The sequence below is a fragment of the Spea bombifrons genome, chromosome 3 (assembly GCF_027358695.1).
Source record: "Spea bombifrons isolate aSpeBom1 chromosome 3, aSpeBom1.2.pri, whole genome shotgun sequence".
In the NCBI taxonomy this organism is placed as follows: Eukaryota; Metazoa; Chordata; class Amphibia; order Anura; family Pelobatidae; genus Spea; species Spea bombifrons.
In genome coordinates this window covers 117,891,773-117,917,108 of record NC_071089.1, presented here as the reverse complement: position 1 = coordinate 117,917,108, position 25,336 = coordinate 117,891,773, and the positions used below count along the sequence as shown (strand labels likewise).

Here is a 25,336-nt window from a genome sequence, read left to right as displayed (position 1 = left end):
GCAGCGGATCTCGGGGAGGGAGGACAGCGGATCTCGGGGAGGGAGGACAGCGGCAGCATATCTCGGGGGGGGGGACAGAGTGGCAGCATGTTTTTTTTGGTGCTTTTTTAAAGAAAAAAAACTTTTTCTTTAAAAAAGCACCAAACTTTTAGGGTGCGGCCTATATACGGGGGCGGCCTATATCCGAGCCAATACGGTAATTTTGGGCTGAATTGAATGTAATTCAGTAATTCAGTATTTTCTCCTGCGCCGCCCCCGTGAAAGCTGAAAGCATCCGTCACGGTTTGGCCCTCGAAGCGTTTGTCAGAACCTCTGGCAGATAAGAGCAGATGGCTGTGAGTAATCACAAATAAAACACGGCAGCGTGGACGGGCGCCGCCGGCAACCGGCGTACAGACATTCCATCGCACAGCGCTACAAATTCCTTCATTCACGCATTACGCCTCTACCACTGCTGCTGGAAGGCTGTTCCTTGCATCCACCACCCTTTCAGCTCTATGCCCCAGGTGCATTATCTTGCACTTATCCACATTAAGCGTCCCTTGCCGCGGCTCTGACCGGATCACCGAAATCATTTGCCGATGGAATGATGTCCGAGCATCCCAATTGGTGCTGCTCTCCCTGCTCTATCACAGCTGGAATCCCTGCTTGAATACAGGTGACTTCATTCAATCAAATGCTTATAAGCAGATATTTAAGGGTTAATATTTAGAGTCATTCATATTCAAAGACATGAACATTCTAGAGCATTCACTAATTCCAAAAAACAGAATATATATATACAGGGCTGGCGATGCTGAGGCGGTCCTGGCGCTTTAAGGCCGGCAGCCTCCCGATGATGTAAGCGCTTCTATTCTTCTGTTTGTCCTGAGTTTAGAAATACCCAATCTTTTTATGTTTTAATATATTTTTTGCAAGTTATAGGGCAATAATTGCTATTTAAAAAAAAATTTTTTCCAAATATTGTAATTCCGCCCCATGTCCTATTTGGGACACCGAGGGGGACACCGATTACATCAACACCGTTCGGGAGAAGAGAGGGATTGTAGATCGCTTTCTACCCCGTTTAAAGTCATGACATGCCAGGTACGTCAATTGTCGCCAAGGGGTTAATATAATAATTTTTTTCCCCACTGCTGCCACCAGTGCAGGGGGAACCAGGGGCCCTAGAGGGACTTGCAGAGGAGGGGCCGGCACACGAAAGCCTAGCGGCCCCATCGCGGCGCACTATGCAGGGGTAACGTATTTCGTGACCCTGCCACATGTCCGCCTCCACACCCTGGGCTACGTCAGACCGGGGTGAAGTGATCTCCGGGGTGCAGAGTGCAGAGCGGGGTGTGGAGCGGCAGAGCGGGGTGCGGAGCGGCAGAGCGGGGTGCGGAGCGGGGTGCGGATCGGGGTCTCTGAATGGGGAGACGTAGAAGGCAGCGACTAAGCAGAGTGCGAGGCTACACCGAGAGTCACAAACATCACACCATCTGGAAACAGGACCAAGTTGTGTTACTGTGTGTGACTGTTGTGTTACTGTGTGTGACTGTTGTGTGACTGCACACCGGTTTCATACGAGGGGAAGGGCCGGGTCATAAATGACCCCACGGCGGCTCTGACTCTCCCGGAATCCGTGAACGCCTGCGACAGCCATGAACCCGGGAGCCGTGGCCTAGATGAGCAGACGCCGGGCGCAGGGGTGATCCTGACTGACGATGACAGCTGCCCGGGGCATAAACCATAACCACCTGCGAGGGGGCATTTACTCCGCGTGTGATCCGCATAACGGTGGAGGCAGCCGGTGGAGCGGGGGGGGGGGGGTGCAGCGGGGGGCCTGCCTGCAACTGTGTAACGAGGACACGCAAGCTGCACTCACTGAGGGAGCCATATCCTCACTGTCACTGGATACAGTTATACACACGCTACCATCATACAAACACTACCACCACACATGCTACCGGCATACACACACGCTACCATCACACACGCTACCGTCACACACACCCTACAATCACACACACGCTACCATCACACACGCTACCGTCATACAAACACTACCATCATACACACACGCTACCATCACACACACGCTACCATCACACACACGCTACCATCACACACACACTCTACCGTCACACACACCCTACAATCACACACGCTACCATCGTACACACACTACCATCATACACACACGCTACCGTCATACAGAGGCATTGATAAAGGGCCATTATAGCCATTTACAGCATTAACCCCGTCTGCGCTGGATTTCTGATCCGTTTCATGTTATTTTAACGGACAAAATCTGCTTTTCTTTCAATAACAGGAGAAACGGGCGACTAGACGGGGGCCGGATGGGGCCGATCTGCCAGAAAGTTCTATGTCTCTATGAATAAAATACATATGATTTTCAGAAACGCGCACAGAAAGCGACCTCAAACCTTCGTGGGATGCGAGACAGAGGGGGGTTTTTTTTTTTCATGGTTGTCTAAAATTACACTGAAAATCTTGTGGTTTTCAGCAAAAAAAAAAAAAAACAGCATAAAAAATGTATAGAAGAGAATGAGAGAAACGGAACGTTCCGGGGATTTGGTTTCAATTTGGATCTTAAGGAGCGGAAATCTTTTTCTCTTTGGGATCCAAACGCTAGAAAAATAAAATAATATTAATAATAATAAATAACAACTAATAACAATAATAATAACAATAACAGCAAAAATATCAATAATAACAATACTAAAAAAATAATAATAATAAATAACAATAATAATAATAATACCAAAAAGAACAATAATAATAATAATAACAATAACAGCAAAATAACAATACTAAAAAAATAATAGTAATAAATAACTAATAACAATAATAATAATACCAAAAAGAACAATAATAACAATAAAAATTGTGATAAATATGGACCAAAAAGCATGTTTTTCACCTCGTTCTGGCAGAAGGAGCGCGGGGGTCCCAAACATTCTACTGCACAATACAAGTGGGCTCATTGGTTTAACCCTTTGCGTGCCTGGGGCGGGGTGTCGGGGTATTCCGTGCATCCGGTCCCGTGATATGTCGGTAAAACATGCCGTTTTCTCCCATTATCTCCCCAGAAACAAAATAATTTTCCTTAAAATAGCCCCGCCCACTTTAGTAAATGTATCCAATAGGTGTGATCGTACCAATACATAGATTGCACACGCAGCCAATCAAGGCCACAATACACATTAAAGTGGAGGGAAGGGGTTAAATTATGTCTTTCTCCTCCTCTGGCGCAAATGAAAGAGAGACCGCTGAGGCTCCGGGGAGATCTTCTCTGTGACGGCGTGTAGCGGAGAGGAGACCCCGGGGCACAACTCTAGCCCTTTTGGTACTAAGGGGTTAAGGCCCATCAGCCTTACCTGTTGATTAGATCCTGTCTGTAGCTTACAGGCCGCGGCGCCCCTCATGCATTTGCCCCGCGTGCCAGGCTGAGGGGCACCGCTTTCAGCCGCCGGCACCCACCCCGGCTCTGCGCGATCCGCTTCCCAAACGCCATCCTCTCTGCAACGCGCCGGCATCACATGACTTTCCGGTGCTCAGTCATAGAAGCCCCGGCGGAAGTACCGGGCAGCAGCGGAGGCCGTCTACACGCATCACACGGACGTTCACCGGCTGCCCCCACTACACACCATGGAGTCTGGAGCATGAGGGACAAGCCGGGGGGGGGGGGGCAGAGTGGCATATTTGGGGGCATAAGGCATATAAGGGGGTATGAGGCATTTCTGGGGGGCAGAGTGACAAATAAAAGGAAACAAAAACAAGAAATGCATTTTTCTCAAAGTTTTTACTAAATATGTAAAAATAGTTTACATGAATTCATATTTATTGGTGAAACTTTTTTCCTTATAGGGTCGTCTTATATTCGGGCCTTTTCTTTCCTAAATTAACATTCACATTTTGGGGGGGTCGTCTTATAATCTACTCGGCACTCAGTGTTGGGAATCATCTCTCTGCCCGTGGGGGGGGGTCAGTGACCCGGCGACCCCGCCCCTCAGCACATGGATGCCGGCACGTATACAGAGCACGAGCCGCATATACCGGCCGCCGGCAAGCCCCGCCCACAGCAACCCTCCCTGCACATTTAACCCCTTCCCTACCTCACCTTCAAAGACACTTAACCCCTTCACTGCTCGGACTACAGGGGCACATCCCCTTACCGGCGGCAGTCCGTGTCCATTAACTCCTTCACTGCCAGGTACCATACGGGCGCGGTGTGTGCCGCCTATTAACCCCTTTTAGCGCTCGGAGGGAAAATGTGTGTGTGTCTCTGTGAGGTATTTAACCCCCTCATTGCCGGATCACACCGCCCGAATCCAGCACGGTGACTCCGTTCTCTCCGCGCCGGGAAACGTTCGAATTCTGTTTCCATAACAAACGCACGAGGCTCCCCGGCACCGCCCCCCCATCACAGGGCCCCCCGGGGAGGGAACTGGGGCTCAAAGGGAATGCCGGTCACCCCCAAAGGTGCTTTAACACCTTGAGTGCCAGAAAGCATATCCTGCATGAGCACAGAGCGGGAGCAGTATAAAGGGGTAAGCGTGTAATAGAGGCATTTACCCCAAATCACCGAGACTGTCAATCACCGGCAGCCGGGGCCCCAAACCGGAATGTCACGCAGTCACACACATGTGCTCAGCGCCGGGTACACCTGTGTGTAAAGCAGCCGAGACAACTCCCATCACGCGATCATCAACCCACCGGCGGAATGCCAGCAATTGAACGGGAGGCTGAGCGTGACGGGAGTAGGACTCCCCGTGTCTGACTGCCTGAGCGTGATGTGAATGGGCGGACCGTGTGGTGGGTGTGCGCTCCCGAGTGCTGGATTAATGTGACGGCAACAGCGGCCCTTAGACCGGCCCTGGTGGCCCCTGCCTATTGCACGCCGGTCCTGCTCCGGGTGCGTCCATCTTTAACTCCTAACCCTCCCCTGCCAGCCCCGTGTGTGCCCCCGTTACTCCCGCTCCGAGTCCCCCCTGCCAGCCCGCTCCGTGTCCGCACATACACGTCTCGCACGCCGCGTGTTCTCCGCCTGCGCACGGTGGGCGTGTGTCTCCGTGGCAGGCCGGGAACCAATGAGCGGCGGAGGGCTGAGCATGTGGGCAGCTTGTTTACAAGCGAGCGCTTACAGGAGGAGCTGTGACCCGGCCGGCAGGAGGAGGGAGCGGGCGCTGACAGCACGAAAACCCGGAGAGCGGCCGCCCCGGAGCCGCAGTCCCCCCGAGCACCATGCGCCTCCGCACAGCCCCGGCCCCGCTCCCCTCGGCATAAGGAGACCGGCTGCCGCGGACCGGCGCTCCCTCGCCCCCCCCTGTGCCCGTCCCTCCGCGTCTGTGAGCGATCCCGGATCCAGTAATCCAGACCGGGTTCCCGCCGCAGCCCGACGTGTGCGCTTTCCACTGGAGACTCACAGAGAGAGGAGGGAGAGCGGCGGCGGAGAGACAGGAGAGACATTCCCGCAGCAGCCCGGGGACCGTACAGCCAGAGCGCACCGGCGGGGAGTGCAGGTGAGCGGGGGGACCGGGTGTGGGGGCATCGCATGCAGTCTGCGGGGGGGGGGTCGGCCGGGTGCATGCGGGGGGTGGCGGCTGCATGCACCGGGTGCAGGGTTTGCAGCATTGCATGCTTTCTGCACCCATACGGCCCTGCAGCGCGTGTGTCCGAGTTGCCCCCCGGGGTATCTCCGCAGCATTGCCCCGGCGGGTGGGGTGCTGGCGGGGGGAGTGGCCCCTTGTTTATGTGCTGGCTGCGGAGGGGGGGGTGAGGGGCAGCTGCTGTTGTTGATACAGTGTAACCCCGCACTCTGTATGATTCCATATTATTGTTGCCCCTCATGTCTGCTCACACCCCCCCCGTCCCTGCCGCTGACACACCCACCCGGGGAGGAGGAGGCGGGAGGACCGGGGCTGCTGCTGCCTCCTGCCCTGTTATACGAGCTCCGGCACCGAATGCATTCCGCCCCCACCCCCTCCCCGGGACATTATTTATTAAAAGTTGGGATACCCCCCCCCTCCCCGTTACTGATCTGTCGCGTGGATCCGATCCGCCGTCCCGGACTGTTATTCGCCTCGTGCGGCGGGGGATACGTACAATGTGTTTATATACTCGACTGCTGAGAGGGTGGTAGGTAAGTGGAAGAGCTTCCCAGGGGAAATGGTAGAGGGTAATACACATGCACGGGATAGACATACGGCTCCTGAATCTAAGACGACACCAGCGACGGGCGGAGTTAACCCATTTGTTGCGCGGGTCCGGTGTTTGTCGGTGTAACGGTGATTGTGACATGAATTCGCCTGCCGCTGTTAACCCGTGAGGTGCCGGGGGGTTGCGGTTCAGCGCTGGGATTCTGGCTCGGAAAGGCATGTTTACAAAGTTGAAGGAAGGGGGTGTGTCTGAGGAGAGGCTCGAGCGCGCGGCCCCGCCAACCGCCCCCCCCCGCCTTAATCAGTCGTCGGTCTCGTCTTAGATTCAGGAGCCGTATGTCTATCCCATGCATGTTTAATACCCTCACTGTATTACCCTCTACCACCTCTGCTGGGAGGCCGTAAATACGCTTCGTTTTAATTTTTTTTTATCCCAGTGCATGGATCGCTCAGCACGGCTTTAACATCTCGCTCCATTCATATATTCCGCCGGGAACACTTAATTGTCATGTGACGGGGGGGGGCTTTTGTGTTGGATTTTGGCTGAAAAGCTCTGTTTGGTCTTTATTTAACCCTTCACAGGAGAGGATCATCGGCCGAGGTTTAGATTGTCAGCTCTCCTCCCCTTGTGGTTTCTGTTGCGTTGTTATGCTGTCCCGTTAGCGCGCTGTACATTGCTACAGAGTATGAAGGCGATATACAAACCGACTTTGCGCGTCTCTTGGATGTTCTCTGAATGAAGGAGATTTGAGGCGTCTCGGTTGCTGACGCGATTTTTAACCCTTTCAGGTTAACGTCCTTATAGCCGTTGGAATATATATATAATAATTTTTTTGTACCTCGGGGGTATTTATCGCTTCATAACGGGGTCTTCACCCCAGGAGTTATTTTATTCCTCCCCGTAGGGTGGCGCGCCGCGGGTAGACGGCGTCCATAAATACTTTAATTTGGTAACGTTTAGAAGTTGAGACGATGTAACGAATTGATATTCAGTCTGCAGAGCTTCTCGCCGATATGGCGGCCGCCCCGCCGGGTCCACTTGGCATCGTAAATAATCAACTGATTGCCGCTAATTGCCCGAGTTTATTGCCAGTCCCGCCGCGCCACACCCTCCTGTCGCCCCCCCCCCGCACGCGGTTATGTAATAGACCAACTTGTTTTCCATGTTTAAATTCCCTCGCTGTATTAGCCTTTACCACCTCTGCTGGGGGGCCGCTCCGCTTATCTACTCATTAAAGTAAAACTTCCATCTGGATTCGATAGAGTAATAATCTGCTTTTTGTTTTAGCGCTGGGGCAGTAACGCCGATCTGTTTAATTTTTAACCCTTTGCTGTAGAGCGTCTGTTTACGTTGTGCATGGAAGGGGTTAACGCTCTTGCCGCTGTAGCACCCCCCCCCAGCTGTCACATGTTGTCTGGTGCGCCGGCTGCGCTCTAACAGAGACTGCTTTCCCCGTCTCCGGAGAGCGAGGGGGGGTGTGTCCGCCGCGGCCCCCCAAACAATGATGCCTCGTTGTTAGCGCGTTGTGTTAGCATGTTGTGTTAGCGCGTTGTATGTTGTGTTAGCGCGTTGTATGTTGTGTTAGCGCGTTGTATGTTGTGTTAGCGCGTTGTATGTTGTGTTAGCGCGTTGTATGTTGTGTTAGCGCGTTGTATGTTGTGTTAGTATGTGATCACGCTTACGCAGCCGTGTGGGGAAACAGGATCCGTATTTCAACACCAACCTGCGCCAAGCACCGTGTATTTAACCCCGCGGCGCCCTGCGGGGCGATCTGTCAGACAGTTCAGCAAAAAAAAAAAAGCCATCTCTGCCCGGCTTCCGCTTGACCCCCCCCCCCCCCCCCCCCCCCGGCCAGTGCTGCTTTAGGTTCCCGGCGACCTCGGCGCTTGATAGATTATTGTTAACTCTTTCACGGAATATTCCAGAAGGTTTTTTTGGGGTCTCCCTATTCTGTGGGGGGTTTCGTGACGCCCCCAATGCAGTCGATTTATATTTTTATTTTTGGCTGTTGGTTTGATTTGGTTTTGACTTTACTGAGAGGGTAGTAGATAAATGGAACGGCTTTCCAGCAAAGGTGGTAGAGGGTAATACAGGGTGGGTATTAAACATGCGCGGGATAGACAAACGGCTCCTCAATCTAAGACGAGACCAACGACTGATTAATTATAGATGGGCAGTCCAGATGGGCCGGATGGGGCCGATTATTTGTTATCTCTGTCGGGGCTCATGTGACCGCTAAATGCAGCCTGGCAAGTCATACAAGAGGCGTGTTCTTCACGTGTTCTGATTCTGGAACGCATTCAAAAGTCTTTGCTCTTTTACTGTCTTTTATTTTAACCTGTTAGTGACCGGAGTCTGGATCTGTTTTTTTGCTGAGGTTGTCATTTTCCTCCCACGCCTGACGGGGCTTTCCCCGTGCCCTGTGTCGCGTGTAGCATGTAGTGAGCTGTCACACGGGGGGGGGGGCGTGACGTGTCCCTTATATGGGAGCTGGGAACGCGACCCCAGAAACGGGATATCGCCGGCTAAGAATAAAAACACGGAGAGGAGCCGAGCCGCCGGCGCTATAATATAATATATAATATAATATATATAACGCGATGATGTGTAACGGTGTAACGGCCGCCGGATCCGCGTGCATTTATTACTTTATTACTTTTCTATTAACATTTTTAAAATAATTTTTGGTTCCAATAATCGAGAATTCAGGTTACGGGAAATTTCACTCGCTTGATTTTTAACTTTTTAAAAACATTTTATTAACTTTTTTTTTTTTATATTTTTTTAACTTAGTTGATCCTCATGTATCTTCTGTTACAAATGGATAATATCTGCATTATATACGCTGTATACCGTGTGTGTGTGTATATATATATATATTTGTATAATTTAGTTTTTATGCGTTTTTGGACACTCTCAGGCCCGCCGTCCGCGTGGGGGGGGAGATAACGCGGCGGTTTATGTTGCGACGCTCTCGCTGCGTTAGATAAGAGACGGCAAAATAAACTCGATGGCTTAAAAGCCTAAAGCTCTCTTTAAACGTCCTTCACGTCCACTCGTCTGTTATTATTTATTATTATTTATTATTATTATTATTATTATTATTTATTATTATTATTTATTATTATTTATTATTATTATTTATTATTATTATTATTTATTTATTATATAATATTAGTTTCTAGAAGCCGCTTCTAAAGGGGGCTTCGGGGTGTTTTTTTTCTCGTTATTTTGTATCCGATAAATATTTTGTATGTTTGCTAAACGTTTTCTCTTCTCTCCGGCAGCAGGTATGGCGAGCATGCTGTCTAAGCGTCTTGGGAAGAGATCCCTTCTTGGGGCCCGCGTTTGCGCCCCGAACCTGTCTGCCGACGGGATGTTGGTGGAGGGTCCGCTGGCTGCGCAAGCCGATCTCTCTGGAGCAGCCCACCTCGGGGCTTTTGACGGCGGTTGCTACAAGGAGTGCGCAGACGAGGCCGGCGGTCCCGCTGGAAGTCTTCCTTTAAGCCGCTTCAAGCTGCATCCTGGTCAGAAGGTACGGCTCTCGAGTTCCTTGGGGGTCTGCGTCGGGCGCTGGGGCATACGAGGGACCGGGGCGGGCAGCCTGTATCTTCCCGGTGGCAGTCGGCCGGCAGACGTTTATTAGAACTTATTTTAAAGCATAGCTTGAGTGTTTGGGGAGAGGAGGTCGCTTTATTCGGTGGTCCCTGCGGCCGCCGTCCGTGGGTCCCGAGGCTTGGAGAATAAAACCGTTTTTTTTTGTCCTGTATTTGCCCGTTATTTTCCAGTTCAAGCTCTTGAGTTTCGGCCCCAATAAATTCTAAAGCCGTAAATTCTGTAGATGAGGGGCCGAGTCCAAAAAAAAACAAATGGATGTTTGGGCACAAAGAAAATGAGTGGAAAAAAGACTTTTTTAAGCATTTGTGGTTTGTTGTGGTTTCTGTAACCTCGCGTTTAGAATGTTGGAGTAGTGGAATGTGAGCTGATGTAATATTCATTATGGCCACTAGGTGGCATGATGGCGCTCTGTATGTTTTCCTGGATACAGCAGGGATCCGATGCGTTTCAGTGTGTGTGTGTGTGTGTGTGTGTGTGTGTGTGTGTGTGTGTGTGTTGCGCGAGGGATCTGGCTGTTTGTATATTTGTCAGGATCCAATAAAGTGCTTTTATTGGTTGTTTCTGCAAAGCTGTTTAACATTTGTAATCTTTTTGTGTTTTTTAGTCGCCCCCCCCCTTTGTGCATTGTAGAATTTTTATTGTATCATTTTGCATCGGAATCTGTTTCTCTTCATGGAATCTCTTATTTGGTTCTGTTACTTCTTCATACTTTTTACTGGCCCTGGAGTTCTCCTTCTCATGTCTTGCTTCATGTTATCGTCGTTGTAAGGTTAGGGTTTAGGGGTCTGGAAGAGAAAAGACTTTTAATAGCGAAATAATCGGCGTTGTACGCAGCAGTGTGTTTGTATCGGCCGCGATGGGGTCGAGAGTTTTAGGTGTCTGCAGAAGTCCTTAAGTTTCTCCAAGCGTGTGTTCATTTTGTGTAAAATCACAGGCGACTCTGAGAATATCTAAGCTGCCGTGCTCATGTGAGGGCATCCTGAAACCTCCCACCTGTAGGAAGGTCAGGCTCTGAGAACTTTAGGTTCTATAATGCAAGAGTTTTAATAGTCTCTTTTTGTCCCAGTTTTGTATAGAGTAGTTTGTGCCGTTTAGACGCACGCGTATGTATAGCGCATGTATGTACCAAATGTTTTACCGCCTGGGGTGTCTGCAGGTTTGCGAAGGCAGAGCCCCCCCCATTCTTAGCTGGACATTGCCCTTTACCTTTTATAAGGTCAGATCAGCCTTTTAAACATTGACGCCCCGAATCGGTGATGCCACCTATGTATGTAGGAGATCACAGGTATCGTTCTGCTTTCACTGCAAGAGGATGAAGGGGAAGCTCATGGACACCAGCTTGTGTTTTGGGTTGCTGTGGGTGCTCTAAAATTCTAGAATTTTCTCCAAGATTTGCACATATTCCGCCATACCGTTCAGGCAAAAAATGACCATGTCACCCCCCATATAATATGAACTTTTCACTAAATTATCCCAAATACTTAAAGCGATAAAGCTTCCTGATAGATTAAATCCAAGGGTAATATATAAAACAAATATTTCTGTTACTGTAAATGTGATTTAAATGCCGCAGAAGCTCAATGCGCCCCCCAGTGGTCATATAAAGTACTCCATCTATTCTTAGACCCTTCAGATCTCTTGTTATAGGGAAGTAGAAGACGTTCTAAAAGAAGATTATCGTGTTTTTCTTTTATTTTATATGTCGTGAATTCCTGGTTTGTAACTTTTTTTTTTTTGTATTTGGTCGGCAGGTGTTCATCACCCACAATGGAAGAGAGTGCGTGGGTTTGGTGGAGCAGCACAACCATATCGATGACGAGGTGAAGCTGTTCGTTTTGGAGCTGGGGCTCCACTTGTGCAGAAAGACCGAAGACGTGCGCCTGGCGGAGGCCCAGAGAGCATCGCCCATGGAGCAGTCTCTTCCCGCCGGTTTTGGGGCAGTTCCCGTCCCAGCTCAGCGGTCGGTGTCTCGCAGCATCGACGTTCCCAAGAGGTAGGCTTTAGCCGGACCAGCGGTGGCGTTCGGATCGGATCCGTGTTATGTGTTTATGTTGCATGCGTTCTTCCGTACAGATCTCTGTATTTAACGATTCTGGTTTGCTCTCTCCTAAGGCGTTCCGACGCGGTCGAGATGGATGAGATGATGGCAGCGATGGTTCTCACCAGCTTGTCTTGCAGCCCGATCGTACAGAGCCCACCGTCCGCCGACAGCATCCCAGGTAAGGACCGAGGATGAAGCTTTAGTTGGCGGCTTCTTTTATGTTCCGTCGGAACCGGTTCTTATACGGTCTAACCAGAAAGCTCCGCCTTTATAGACTCGTGATTGGCTTATGGCCTTTTCTGCCCACCTGACCTTTACTGCAGCTTCTTGGCATTGGGGACTATGAAGGAGCCTACACAGAACCTTCACTTCCGATTGTTTTTTTTAGACGTTGTGCTATTTCTTTGAGTAATGTATTTTTTATTTTGGCATTTTATTCCGGCCGGAAATAAGTGTAGGCTGTAAAAATAAATACATTTTTTAAGAATGATCATTTTCATAGGCCACGTTCTGGATCTTTGGAGATAAGACCTCGGTCAGTGAGATTCGCAGGAGGGTCGGGCTTGTTCGTGTTGACGGCCTGGGGGTTACTCCTGCCGCTCTTTTGTTCCTCGCAGCTCCCCGAGTGACCTGCGACTTGTGGAAGGAGAGCGAGGATGTCTCGGACAGCGGCAGCAGCACCACGAGCGGTCACTGGAGCGCGAGCAGCGGCGTCTCCACTCCCTCGCCTCCTCACACCGAAGCGAGCCCCAAATACACAAGCGAGGTCTTCAGCGCTTCCCACATTGACGAGGGCTTTGAGACGGATCCCGATCCTTTTCTTCTGGATGAACCGGCCCCACGGAAGAGAAAGGTACGGAGAGGGATCTTCTTTAACGCAGCTCGATAGAAGCGCGGTGTCTGCGTGTGTCTAGGGGTAAATAATCAATGACCGCGTTTGGTTGCTGCCTCCGAGTATCTGCACGGTTATTCCTCCCGCGTTATCTCTCTCCTGTAAAGTTGCTGATTGCTGTTGGTTGGTTTGGGCAGTCTGTGAGAACTTCATGAAGAGTGATTGACGAGATATCCGCTTCATCGGTTTTTACACTAAATATGTCCAAATCGGTTACGAGAAATGAATTTCCTCTACCGAGTGCCTCAGATCTTTTTTTTTTTGTGTTCTCTGCCTCTTCCAGAACTCCGTGAAAGTCATGTACAAGTGTCTGTGGCCAAACTGCGGGAAATTCCTGCGTTCTATCGTCGGCATTAAGCGCCACGTGAAGACCCAGCACCTCGGGTAAGGAGAAAGTCAGAGCTGTGGGAAATACCGTCCCTGCGCGAACGTTTTGGGGGGGCTGCTGCCTAAAAGAGTAGCGAGCTCCCGGATATAAAACCCATAAAATACGTGAAGCTGCGTGCAAGCTTAGATGCTGATGTCCAAGGGACAGAACCAGAGGCTCCAACTCTGCCGTTGTACAGCGCTACTGAACATGATGGTGCTATATAAATAAAAAATGGACGCTCCTGGGAGCCGCGTCCTTAGAACCGGGATGTATTATTATTTTTTCTATCTTTTTGTTTGATGAAGCGACGGAGCCGATTCCGACCAGCGTAAGAGGGAAGAGGATTTCTATTACACAGAGGTCCAGATGAAGGAAGAGGCTGAAGCAGAGAGCACCCCGAGGAGCCCAAGCACGGCCACCCCGCCGCTTCTCATTCAGCCTGCGCAGCCCAAACCGGAGGCTCACGCTCTGGAGGTTCCGGCCGTGGAGTCTCCGTTGCCCAGCGCGCTCAGTCAGTCCGCACCCGGATCCTTCTGGCACATCCAGGCTGACCACGCGTACCAGGTAGCGATCACCGGCAGTGTATTAAGGCGGAATGTCTTCTCGCTCCAAGTGGGTTCTGGGTATCCCCCCAAAACCTTCTAGTTTGCATCATCAGAAGACCTCAGACACGTGGGAAAATCTAAAAAGTTTTATGGGTACCTCCATTTTTGGGTTTAGGAAATGGCGGAATAATTAAAGTCCTGGGTAAGAAATGTATCCGTGAAATCCTATTAACTTGGAAGTTCTAAGCATTTCTCCATATTACACGAGTGCGGTCACAATTTTACAAAATGTTTTATTTTTTATTTTCATTTTTTTGCGTTTTCAGGCCCTGCCTTCCATCCAGATTCCAGTTTCTCCTCACATTTTCACGAGCATAAGCTGGGCGCCGGCTCCTCCAACCATCCCGACCCTCTCTCCGGTAAGTCGTGCGCATCTCTGTACTTTTTTCTGTTCACTTTTTTTAAGTGAATTCTTTAAAAAAAAAAAAAAAAATTATAATAAAAAAAAAAAAACATTTTTCCCACTTGCGTGCGTTGGCTGCAGTCTCATACCAGACCCGATTACTTGTGTAAATGTTAATATGTGTACAGTCGGATTTTTGCTTGAGTACCTAACTTCCTAATTATATAATTAAGTCTATAATTCCCCCCATTTTACTCCTTTTTTTTTTCTCCGACATGATTGACTATTATGTTTTTGCTTTAAAAGGAGGCAAAAAAACCCCAAAAACACTTCTCGTGACTCTTTTCCATTGACGCTCTGCATTTATTTCACCCCGCGCAGATCCGAAGCCGGTCACTCAGTTTCAGTGAGCAGCAAGCGCAGACGGCAGCGATAAAGTCCCACCTGATCGTGGCTTCCCCCCCGAGAGCGTCAAACGGCAGCAGGTCGGTCTCCACGGCTCTAACCGTACAGCTGAACGCAAGCGGCCTAGAATCTAAAGCGTTTAAATATCTGTATCACCTGCCTTTCCCTTGAACATGTATATATTTGTATGTGTGTGTGTATATTTATATATTTTTTTATTTTTTAATTATTTGATAATATATATATAATTTTTTTTTTTTTTTTTTTTTTTTTAGAAAAATAATAATTCTGATCTTTTATTTTAAATATCTGTCACTTGTCCATAGCTGGCTTGGATTTTTTTTTTTTTTTACATTTTATTTCTGATTTTTATCTTTAATTACCCCTCACTTTATTTATTTATTTTTTTTCTCCCCTCCCTCGTCCAGGAAAGTCCGCGGCGAAGCAAAGAAATGCCGTAAGGTCTATGGCATCGAGCACAGAGACCAGTGGTGCACCGCCTGCCGGTGGAAGAAAGCCTGCCAGCGATTTCTCGACTGAGCAAGAAGGCCGCGGAACGCGCGCTGTCCGCTGAAAAGCTGACGCTCGCCTCCCCCCCTCCCCCGCTCCGGCACCTGACGGCTCGTGGTCGTAACGCAAAGCATCGCCGAGGAAAGGGTGGTGACGATAAAGACTGTACTCATGTAAATTCCCAGACCTGTACAACTTCGTATGTTTGCCAGATTTTATTTTTGTTTGTTTTTTTAAATCTTTGGTGTATGGGATGGCAGGGACCAAAGTGTTAAACGCTTCTTCAAATCCTGCATCGCTTCAGTTCCATCAAATTTTAACAAGTTCTAAAAAATAAATGAATAGACGCCTGTTCTAATGTAAGATAGCCCCCGACCCCTTCTAATTCTCCTGTAAATGCCCTCCGTGCTCCTTTTAATGTCTTTGATGCGCTACGTTTTTTTTTGTTTTTTTTGTACACATGAATTTTGATGAATATGTAAATACAGCAATGCTACATTTTTACCCCTGTTGTGTGAGGAGCTGTTATCTGCTTTCATTACTCCATGGCTGTGTTTTGTTTCTATTTTTCTCCTTGATGGATTTAGTGGAGTTGATGTGAAACGCCTGGTTAGAGGAGCACGCCGGTCCGTTGTTCAAATGCTTGTCGGAGAGCATTCTCTGTGGACTCCAATGCGTTTTATTGCGTGTAAATCGGGGCAGGCGTTCTTTAGTTATTGGAGTTAGAAAGTGAGATTTCTGTCTGATTTAACTCCGCCCCCCAGCTGCTTCTACCGAAACAGGAAGCATTTGTCAGTACACTTCCTGCACGCGCTCAGTAGCGCTCCCATACTAGCCACAGGGAGCAGAAATCAATTGTAGCAGCTGATGTTCATGAAGTTACTAATTGCTTCCCGTTGTAATGAAGGGCAGCTGTTATGGGGAGGAAGAAAATGAGTCGACGAATGCTGCAGTTTGCATGCGGAAAAAATGCATTGGAGTCTGTCCAATAGGCATAAAAAAAAAAAAAAAAAATACTATTTTAGGGAGTGGAACTTGAGGGGAATCGGAATGCATGGATCTCGGCAAGACCGGTCCAGCACTTCCCGCGTTCTTCTTAAAGTCTCTCCTCTCGTGGAACCCGCGAGGCTTACATTCAACTCAACGAAGTGTCCGTCCCCTCCCCCCCTCCTGCTCGCCGATGTTGGGGGGGGGCTTGTTTAGTAGCAACGCACAGTCTTAAAATATGCTTTCAGCTCGGAGGCTTTTGAGCGTCTCCTCTGTAAATACGAGTGCTTGTTTTATGGTGGGATTCTTCAGACCGCTGGGGAGAAAACAAAATTATTTTTTTCATTTTTTTTGCTTCAAAATCGCCTTTTGTACCCGTGGCGTGTTTAGACCTCTGTAAGAGTCTGCCCGCGTCTCGCGATGTGATCAGGCCTAGAATCCGCCCGCATCGCGTCGCGTCATTCGATTAAGCGCGGCGTGCACATCAACCAAATTTGACCACCGATCTTTTTAATTTTTTTTACAAATATTTTTTTTATTTTCTTATTGGGTTTAGGGCGATATCCGAAGCACCGATAACAATGCCTAAATGTCTGTGGTTATATGGGTGAGTTTTACGAGGAGCGTAATTAGAGCGTAAAGGAGCGAATGACAGATTAAACAAAAAGTATATATCTATATTTTTTTCGTTGATTATTTTTTTCTCCCCTTGAAAACCCCTGGATTTATAACCAACCCGCGGTTATTAATGGTCAGACCGGTGGAGAGCTGCTTGATATGCATTAGAGCGCTAAGTCAATCCTAATTAATGAAGCCGATGTTTGCTATCCGTGTTGCGTTATTTGGCGCATCATCCGATGTAACGATATATATTTTTTTGCTTTTTAAATGTTTTTTTTGGTTTGTTTTTTGAGCGAGGGGCGGAGGAGCTTGCCGGAGATCCTGCATATATTACATTCTGGTTTGGGTCGGGTCTCCGTGAAGATCTTGCAGCCGATGTGGAGTCGTTTAGCGATTAGCCGCATATTTACGTTCGGTTTAGTTTCGTGGGAAGCTGCACCGTGGTGGAGATTCTGGGTTGTACTGGAAAAAAAAAAAAAAAAACTATGAAAGTTGAAGGATTTGGTAGGGTGCGGCGGGGGGGGGGGGCAAACATCTGGGCGCAGAACAGAGCATCGTTTGGGCATAAAAATCATGCTTACGGGCGCTTGAGTTTAATAAATGGCTGATGTACCCCTCTGAGAGCTGAGAGGGTCCAGGGGATTTTTTCCAGCTCACTGGGGAAGAAAAAGCTCCGTAAATTTGGTTAAAAATTATGTTTTTGTAAATAAGCAATTTTAATTTGCTGCTAATTGGGGGCGTGCGGGAATACAGCCATCGCATTACCTACATCATTTATTATTTTTTTGTGTGCGTTTTTTATTTTTTTTTTCTTAAAATGTCACAAATTTAGGAAACCGTATCTTTATAAAAAGTCTGCAAGTCCGGCCAATTTTTTTTAATTTTTTTTTTTTTAATAGAACCCCTTTTATAACATATTGGCAATAATGATGGTGAGCAGTATTAGAAATTACATTTTCATTGAACATCTGAAAAATATCCCTGTATTTAAATTAAAAACAAAAAAAAAACCAGGTCACCCTGACGTACTTGTATACATATTCTTTTTGAAACCATTGGGCGAATTTAGCTCCCGTCCCCTTGTGATGCATTTTTGGGGGAAGAGACTTGCTTGTCAGGGTCTAGAACCACTTTAGTTGTACTCAAGAACACGGAAATACAAAAAAAAGAATGGAAGAAAAGGCTTTTCTAAAAAAAAAAAACAAAAAAAAACAAAAAAAAAAAAAAAACCCATTTTGGCCGACTTTATTTTTTTTTTGTAAATGTATACTTTAAGCACATTCTCCAAGTGAGATTTCTTGCTTATTTTATTAACATATAAAATTCTCAACTTAATTATCTAATAAAGAATGGCTTGTGGTCTGGATTTGCATAGTTTTTTTTTGTTTTTTTTTTACTGCCCCTCCCCCACCCCGCGTTGTATAGATTGTCAGATTTAAGGCTTTGCGATTTATAAGCTACTGAATCTATTTTAATTCAGCAAAATCATTTTTTTTTGTTTCTTTATCCTGATGCTTAAGGGGTTAACTGAAATTGGCAGAAATGCTGCTTTTTTTGGAATTTTATTTAAATCGTTTTCTATGGTTCTGACCACTCGTACAGCCTCGCTTCTGGATCTTTCATCCTTTATCCCGGTGGATGATTAAATGACTTAAACGATGGCAACTTCCGGAAAATGACACGTTGGGAGTTGGATAAAGCAGAGTTCCGATAATAAGATTTCTTTATTTTTTTTATTAAAAAAAAATAATATTCTTTAAATGTTCTCCCCTATAACGTGGGTTACCAGAAAAGGCCTTCCTAAACCTCATTCATCTTTAAGTTTTCCTTAAACTTTGTGATTTTTGGCAGCTATATGTATTAAAAACCTGGGTATTTTTTTTTTAATATATGTATTTGTGTAAATTCTGTGTTTTTATTTTTTTTATTTTTATTTTTTTAACAAAATTATGTTAGAAAGGAAATGTACTCTGTCTGCAGTCGGCAATATTTAGAATACGGGGGTTATTCCGCTTAGTCCCGTCTACGCTCCCTCTTAAGGAGAACAGACCACCGCAGGGGGCTTGTGTCGCGCATGGAGGCATTGCTCCTGCAAAGCTCTCCCAATGCGTTCGGTTCTGGACCGGCCGCCGTAAACGGGACGCTATTTTATTTTTTCACACAAAAGAAGTACATGCAGTCCCTTTAAAGGATATCAAATTTTCAAAAAAAAAAAAAAGTTTCTCTGCTTGGTCCTGAAAATGACTCTAAAATACATTACAAATGAAAAAACTATTGATTGCACTATTTTTAACGTAAATTTGTTTTGTAAGATTGTCCTCTAAAATGGATACAATTGTGTTAAACGTTACAGGAAAGCAACACTTCTGAAGTTAATGTTTATGTAATTTACCTATAAGCTTTTAATTTGCACAAAACCTCATGAATTGGTCTAGTAAAATCTCATTTGTAAGGTAATTTTGATTTTTTTAAATTTTTTGGGGGGATTTTTACGTGGTTGTAAAGAAATATTTTGTTAGGAGAACGTACGGAATGTAATGATGCGTGCTGCTTGTTTTTATTTTATTTTTTACATTTTTTTTTTTTTAATTTTTTTTTTTTTTTTTACATTTATTTGGCCAGGACGTCTCAAATACAATTTTTTTTTTCAAACATTTTAAACCAATTTGTGAAAATTAAAATTCCGTACAATTGATGGAAACGCCCCAAACCGCGTATTCTGTGCTTGGTATGGAATATATTGGGCAAAGTTTTAAATGTAACAAAATTGAAACAATTCACGCTCCTCGTTCTAAATCCTCCACGTTACTAAAGAGAAGTCAATTCCGCTAATTAATTTTCTATATTTTGGCTAAACGTGTTTTCTATGAAAATTCTTTGCCCGGAACTCACAGAACGCCTATTAATTCTGCCCGTTTTTCTACGTATCGACCGGCTTTTATTAATGAGCAGATTGACGCTCGGCTAAAGATGTATTAAAAAATCTTTCCTGTTTTGCACTTTAAATGCTTGTTCGCTGATTTATTCTCCAGTCTGGGTCTGTGGTTCCACTTATTTTTCTATTATATATATATATATATTTTTTTTTTTACCCCAAATTTTACAAACTGGGATTATCCACAAAAAGTTAGATTAAGCTAGAAACGCGTCCGGAATGTTCTCTTTTGTGTTGTGAATAATGTAGTGGAACCGGAATCTTAGGGACAGTTCTACAGGAGCCACCACCCCGCTTACCACTTAGAAAAAAAAACGCTGTGGGTGTGGCGTAGACAGGTTATGGGAGGAGAAAAGCTATAAAAGGACAAAGTGGACAAAAGGGGGTGTGGTATTTAGCCACTCCCACTCGGTTCCACCAGTACTTTTACCCTCTTGAGCTTTTTTAGACTTATGTCTCTTATTTGTGGGCCGTTTATTAAACGAAGGGCTACGTATTCAGCAGAAAATGATTTCTCGCTTGCTTCCAACGTTAAGAAAGGGATTTTGAAATCGCTGTTTTTAAATTCCCTACGTGTATATTTTTTTAATGTTTTTTTTTATGTATTTTTTTTTTAAATGTAAAATTGTAACAAAAATTCATATATCAAGAACAGAAGCTGCGTGCTACCGTGAAACACTAATCATTTCCGCGCCCGTTATACATCTTGTTTCTCTTTCAAGAGACGGAGGTAAAGGAATTTAAAAAAAAAAAAAAAAAAAATTGTTTCGCATTTTAATTTTGTAAAAAAAATAAATATGTTGTATTAAGCGCATGTTGTAGCAAAACAATTCCCCTTAGCGTCTCGCTGGAGCTTTTTACATTTTTTTTTGTTTTTAATATTTGTTTCAGCTGTCTTCCAAGTATTATTTCTATTGTAATACAAGAAACAAATGTGAACTTGTATGTTTATACGGCGGCAATATGAAATATATTTTATAAAAAATATGCCGTAGTCTGTGTGGTTATTTATTTTTTTCGAAGCCCACAAAATGTTACTGTATCTAAATATTTAAAACTACACAAAACCATCATTTTTTACGTGATATTTACAGCTAAGGACACTTGGCCATCGCACCTACATGAGCTTGTTGGACGCCCCATTACAAAATGGTGAGCATTAATATGAATTTGGTCTCCCTTTGCAGCTATAACGGCTCCCGCTCTTCCGGGAAGGATTTCCACAACATTTTGGGGAGTTTCTGTGGGATTTTTGCCCATCATCCAGTAGAGCGTTTGTGAGTTCAGGCACTGATGTTGGACGAGACGCCCGGCTCCCAATCTCCATTCCAGTTCATCCCAAAGGTGTTGGATGGGGTTGAGGTCAGGGCTCTGTGCGGCCGGTCAAGTTCTTCCCCCCCAAACTCAAAGGAAAACAGTAGTGTAAAATGTCTTTGTATGCTGTGGCATTAACCCTTCACTGGAACTAAGGGGTCCAAACCCTGAAAAACAGCCCCAGATCAATTATCTGACAGTAGTTACCATGCACTCTGTAGGTAGCGTTCTCCTGGAATCCATTAAACCCGGATTCACCCATCAGACTTCCAGGTGGTGAAGCGTGATTGATCACTCCAGAGCCCAGCGGCGGTGGCTTTACACCACTCCAGTTGACGCGTGGCATTGTGCGTGGTGATCTTCGGTTTTGGTGCAGCTGCTCGGTCATAGAAACCCATTTGCTGTAATTCTTCCTAGACGCTTCCGCTTCACGATAATAGCGCTTGGGCCGAAATCTCAGGAACTGACTTGTTGCAAAGGGGGCATCCTATGACACCACGTTTATAATCCCCATTCTACTGCCGACGTCTGAAACGCCTAAATGCCATTCTTAAGAGAGCGGTCCGCGTCCGTTTGGTCATATAATGTGTGTGTAACATGGACACAACTGTGGAATTTCCCCCCCCCCCGGTCCCTCGACCAGTATGCAGCCGATGATCTATGGTGCTGGATTCCAGCCGGGGCATCTGCCGTCAACAGGTCCAGGGGGCACAGAAGTCCCTCCGCCCCAAAACGGGGTACCCAGCAACATGTCTGGTCTTCTTAACCATTTCATTTACACTTTGAGGGACTCTGCGTAGATGGCACATGGTGCCGCATGTCCTTAGAGGAGCGCGAGGAGAGGATTAAAATGTCAACACAAAAGGAAAAGGCAGATCTTCAGGGAGCAATGAGTGTCTTTCCTTAATCTCCAGCTAGAGGTTCTTCTCCTGATGCCCCTCTCTCCTCCCGATGCCCCTCTTTCCTAGGAGGTCATAATGTTTGCTGGGTATGAGGGGATCGCAGGGTTCTACAGCCCTAAAAGCCCCCAAAATGTGGCCTTATAGCCAGGAAACAGCTTTATAGATAAAACTGCAAATAAAATCCAGTATTCTTAGTTTTACTAAATTACATGAATATTAATGTTTCAAACTCCCATAAAAGTTCTCAGTAAAGCCCCCCTCCCCCACCACACTTCTAATCACACCTCCTAAAACAAAAAGGGTCCCTCTTTGGCCATAGTGATGGGAGTTGTACATGTTGCGGTGTGTTGCGTCCTGAACGGTGCAGTTCTGTTGTCTTGGTATTTAACCACAAGATGGCAGCGCATGCACGCAAAATGAAGATAAGGCAAAACTCCCCAAGCCTATTTCCATACATGAGGGTGCTTATCATCGGGGTAGGGTTGGCAACAGGGAGCAGAGGGGCAAGAGTCCCGGGCTGGTCTGATTTACAGATTTGGGGCTAGTAGCAGCCACCAGGGTGTCAACAGTAAGAAGGTTAGGGGGTATTTCCACAATGACTGGATCACTTTTCTGCTCCTTTCATGGGCTTTTCTGTTGGGCAGGATTGAATAGTGTATATTGAGCGGCTTTTCTGTTATTTTGTTACTGGGCCACTTGGCTGGACTTGCCCCGAGGACTGCCAACCCCCCTCCGTGACACCGGACAACATACGCGCGGCCATCAGCTGGATATGCGCAGCCACACAATGTTTTGACTGAAGTCCCCTCGATCTCCGGGCCGGACCCCCACCCAATTAACCTTAACCCAATAACGACAGACACATGAAACTTGGGTTGAAAAGGCCGCAGCCAATTTTATTTATTAACCAAGTCAATGCCGCGCAACCTTAGGCCCGACACCTCGTTGCGTTAACAGGGCAAAGACTACCAACTAAACACAAATATAATAAATAACATCAATAAACATAAATATAATAAATAACATCAATAAACATAAATATAATAAATAACATCCATAAACATAAATATAATAAATAACATCAATAAACATAAATATAATAAATAACATCCATAAACATAAATAATTAACAAAAACCATAAAGCCTGCCAGGCAAACTAGGAACCACCACACAGGGACGGACATACCGAGATCCCCAAACCTGAGGCTCCACCTACCGGGACCCCCCGCCAAACGCTCTCCCCCAGAGCATTCACACCCCCTGGATGCCTGGTAATCTACCCCCCAGCTGTGACAGCAGAAATACACTAACAGGGACATGTATCAAAAGAGGGCCTTATCCTTGAAAACTATATATAATTTGCATGGATTCACTAAAAATGAAAATACTCTTGGCAAAGAAGAGGTTAACTGTGTTTCTTGAATGGAGTCTGAGTTTTCTGGTTAAAGTTTTTATAAATTTAGAAAATATAACTATATCCACCACTAGGGGGAGCCCTATCTACAGATAAAAATCAGGTTCTAAATTCTATCAGTAAAATAAAATAGTTTTTTGAAGGGCAGCCGGCCTAAAACCAGACGATTAAACACTTACATAATTCACTGAGAGGGTTGTAGATAAGTGGAACAGCCTCCCAGCAGAAGTGGTAGAGGGTAATACAGTAAGGGGATTTAAACATTCATGGGATAGACATACGGCTCCTGAATCTAAGACGAGACCAACGACTGATTAAGGTTTGAGTCTTTACAGCAGGAGAACCCAGCAGACTAAACGGGGGCCGAATGGGGCCAATCTGCCGGCAGATCGTATTTCCAAAAACTGCGGAATATATTCCAGGGGGGGTTCTGGGGTTTTTTTGGGAGTGTTCCTGGTGTGTAACAGGTACCCCCACCCTGGACCCCAATGCTCAATTAAAACACAGTGACTAAAACTGAGAATTTATTGAATTAATTTATTTCCAGAGGAAACTTCAAAATCTTCACTTTTCATATCAAAAAGATAGGATTTAATTATTTCCCAAAGCCAGCAGCAGCGTAGCTCTCGGTAGGATGTTCTATCCACGATCCTGCATCGATTTCTGGTATGAAACGCTTTATTGCTTTTTATTTAATTTCTCGGTTATGAAGTGATCCTCAGACAAACGGGGGAACTTTTATAAAAGATACTTTAATTAAAACGCTTTCCGACGCTAACGGGCGATTTTATTCATAGAAGACGCCGGGTTCGGCTTCTCATAATACCGATCTACGGTATATGTCGGTGGCATTTAAACCGAGAAGGAATGGCCAGGCCCACGGATCAGAACTTCTCAGGAGAGGCTACCCAAAGCTATCCCTCTTGTGGGGGTGTGGCTTCATGAAGGGGGTGGGTCTAGTCCGAGACAACCTTAGGTGGGCAAACAGTGGGCGTGGCCAAGCACCACTCCCCTGCCCAGAGAAGGAGTAAACTGATCTGGAGACCTAGGGTAGCAGAGTTTCACTCGGAGACTCCAGGTGAATCTCAGAGAGCTCCCGGGTATTTTAATACCTCTCTTCTGGGCGTCTCCATCTTCACATCTGCTGAGGAACGTCAAGAACTATAATAATATTTTATTTAGAAAGATATTTTAGGAATTTTGGATATATATTAAAATGTTGTCCACTTTCCTGGTTTCCTAATAGTTCTTTTTGGTGAATGTGTGTTGGACAGGACGTTCGGGGTGCTCTCCACATCATGTTTTGGGTCTCTACCCTCTTGGCAGCAGCAATGTCGCTGCCGGCAGTTTGTATCGATGCAAAAACGGAAAAAAAAAATTATAAATTAAAATATATAATAGAAATATTTGCTTTTACGGCTGACTTTCCCGTAGTCTTTACAAGAAATGTTAGGACTCAAGCTGTACAGGAATTAAAGTGTCCAGTAAGGATTGAGCAACAGACTGGCGTCAGCGGCTGAGAGTAGTGGGAATTGCTGAGAGGTCACGCTGAAGGAAATGTTTAATGTCTACAAAGGGTTGTCTCTTTTTGTCCCGTATGCTGGCAGCTCATTGAACGGCCAGAATACATTTATCTGATTCTCGGTATATCTTGGTATATCTCGGTATATCTCGGAACGTCCCTTGGATTTTCCTTTGTTACCCGTATTCTTTTTGACTTTTGAGCCTAGACTTCTGGCCTCACAACCAAACAGAGCTATATTCCCGACTCCGCTACTCAACCTGTTTTGTCTCCTGTTTTTGGGAACTCCCAGCTGCTGGCCAGCGGCCACTCAGCAAACAGAAGAAAATACCCCAAAAGGGCAATTTATCTGTGATAAAACCACAAGTGCATCTAGCACTGAACTGGATTCCCTCGTTGCGCTCATCATTCTAATGTTTTTTGTTTTCGTTCTTTGATGTCCATATTTTCAGCCCAGACATCAAACAAAAGGGCACCTGGGGTGTTTCCTGCTAATTGCCCTCCGTTTCCCATGATCCCTCAGTGCAGGTGGCATCAGAATTCTCCAATCAGCCCGAGCAGGAAGCTGTCAGCCGCTTCCTGTTCTCTCCCCGCGTTGTTTTAGCGGACGGCGCACGAGCCTCTAGCGCTAGAGATTGTTTCCAGCCGCGCAGGTCCCTCCGTAACGCTATTATCACCAGGGGGGCTGCTAGGT

General features: G+C 46.3%; 1 protein-coding gene across 2 annotated transcripts; it reads left to right on the top strand.

Annotated features, from left to right (window-relative positions):
- The first annotated feature begins 5,400 nt into the window (after positions 1-5,400).
- On the top strand, positions 5,401-15,054 carry ZNF395 (zinc finger protein 395). 2 transcript variants are annotated; one of them, XM_053459480.1, is made up of 10 exons: positions 5,401-5,525; positions 9,453-9,697; positions 11,532-11,773; positions 11,893-11,999; positions 12,439-12,674; positions 12,997-13,097; positions 13,389-13,647; positions 13,955-14,047; positions 14,413-14,516; positions 14,865-15,054. In XM_053459480.1, exons 2-10 carry the CDS (start codon positions 9,455-9,457, stop codon positions 14,974-14,976), a joined length of 1,497 nt encoding a protein of 498 aa, XP_053315455.1. In that variant the 5' UTR covers positions 5,401-5,525; positions 9,453-9,454; the 3' UTR covers positions 14,977-15,054. The 2 variants fall into 2 exon arrangements, with proteins under 2 accessions (XP_053315455.1, XP_053315453.1); XM_053459478.1 differs by having other exon boundaries at positions 5,406-5,525; positions 9,450-9,697.
- The last annotated feature ends 10,282 nt before the right edge of the window (positions 15,055-25,336 follow it).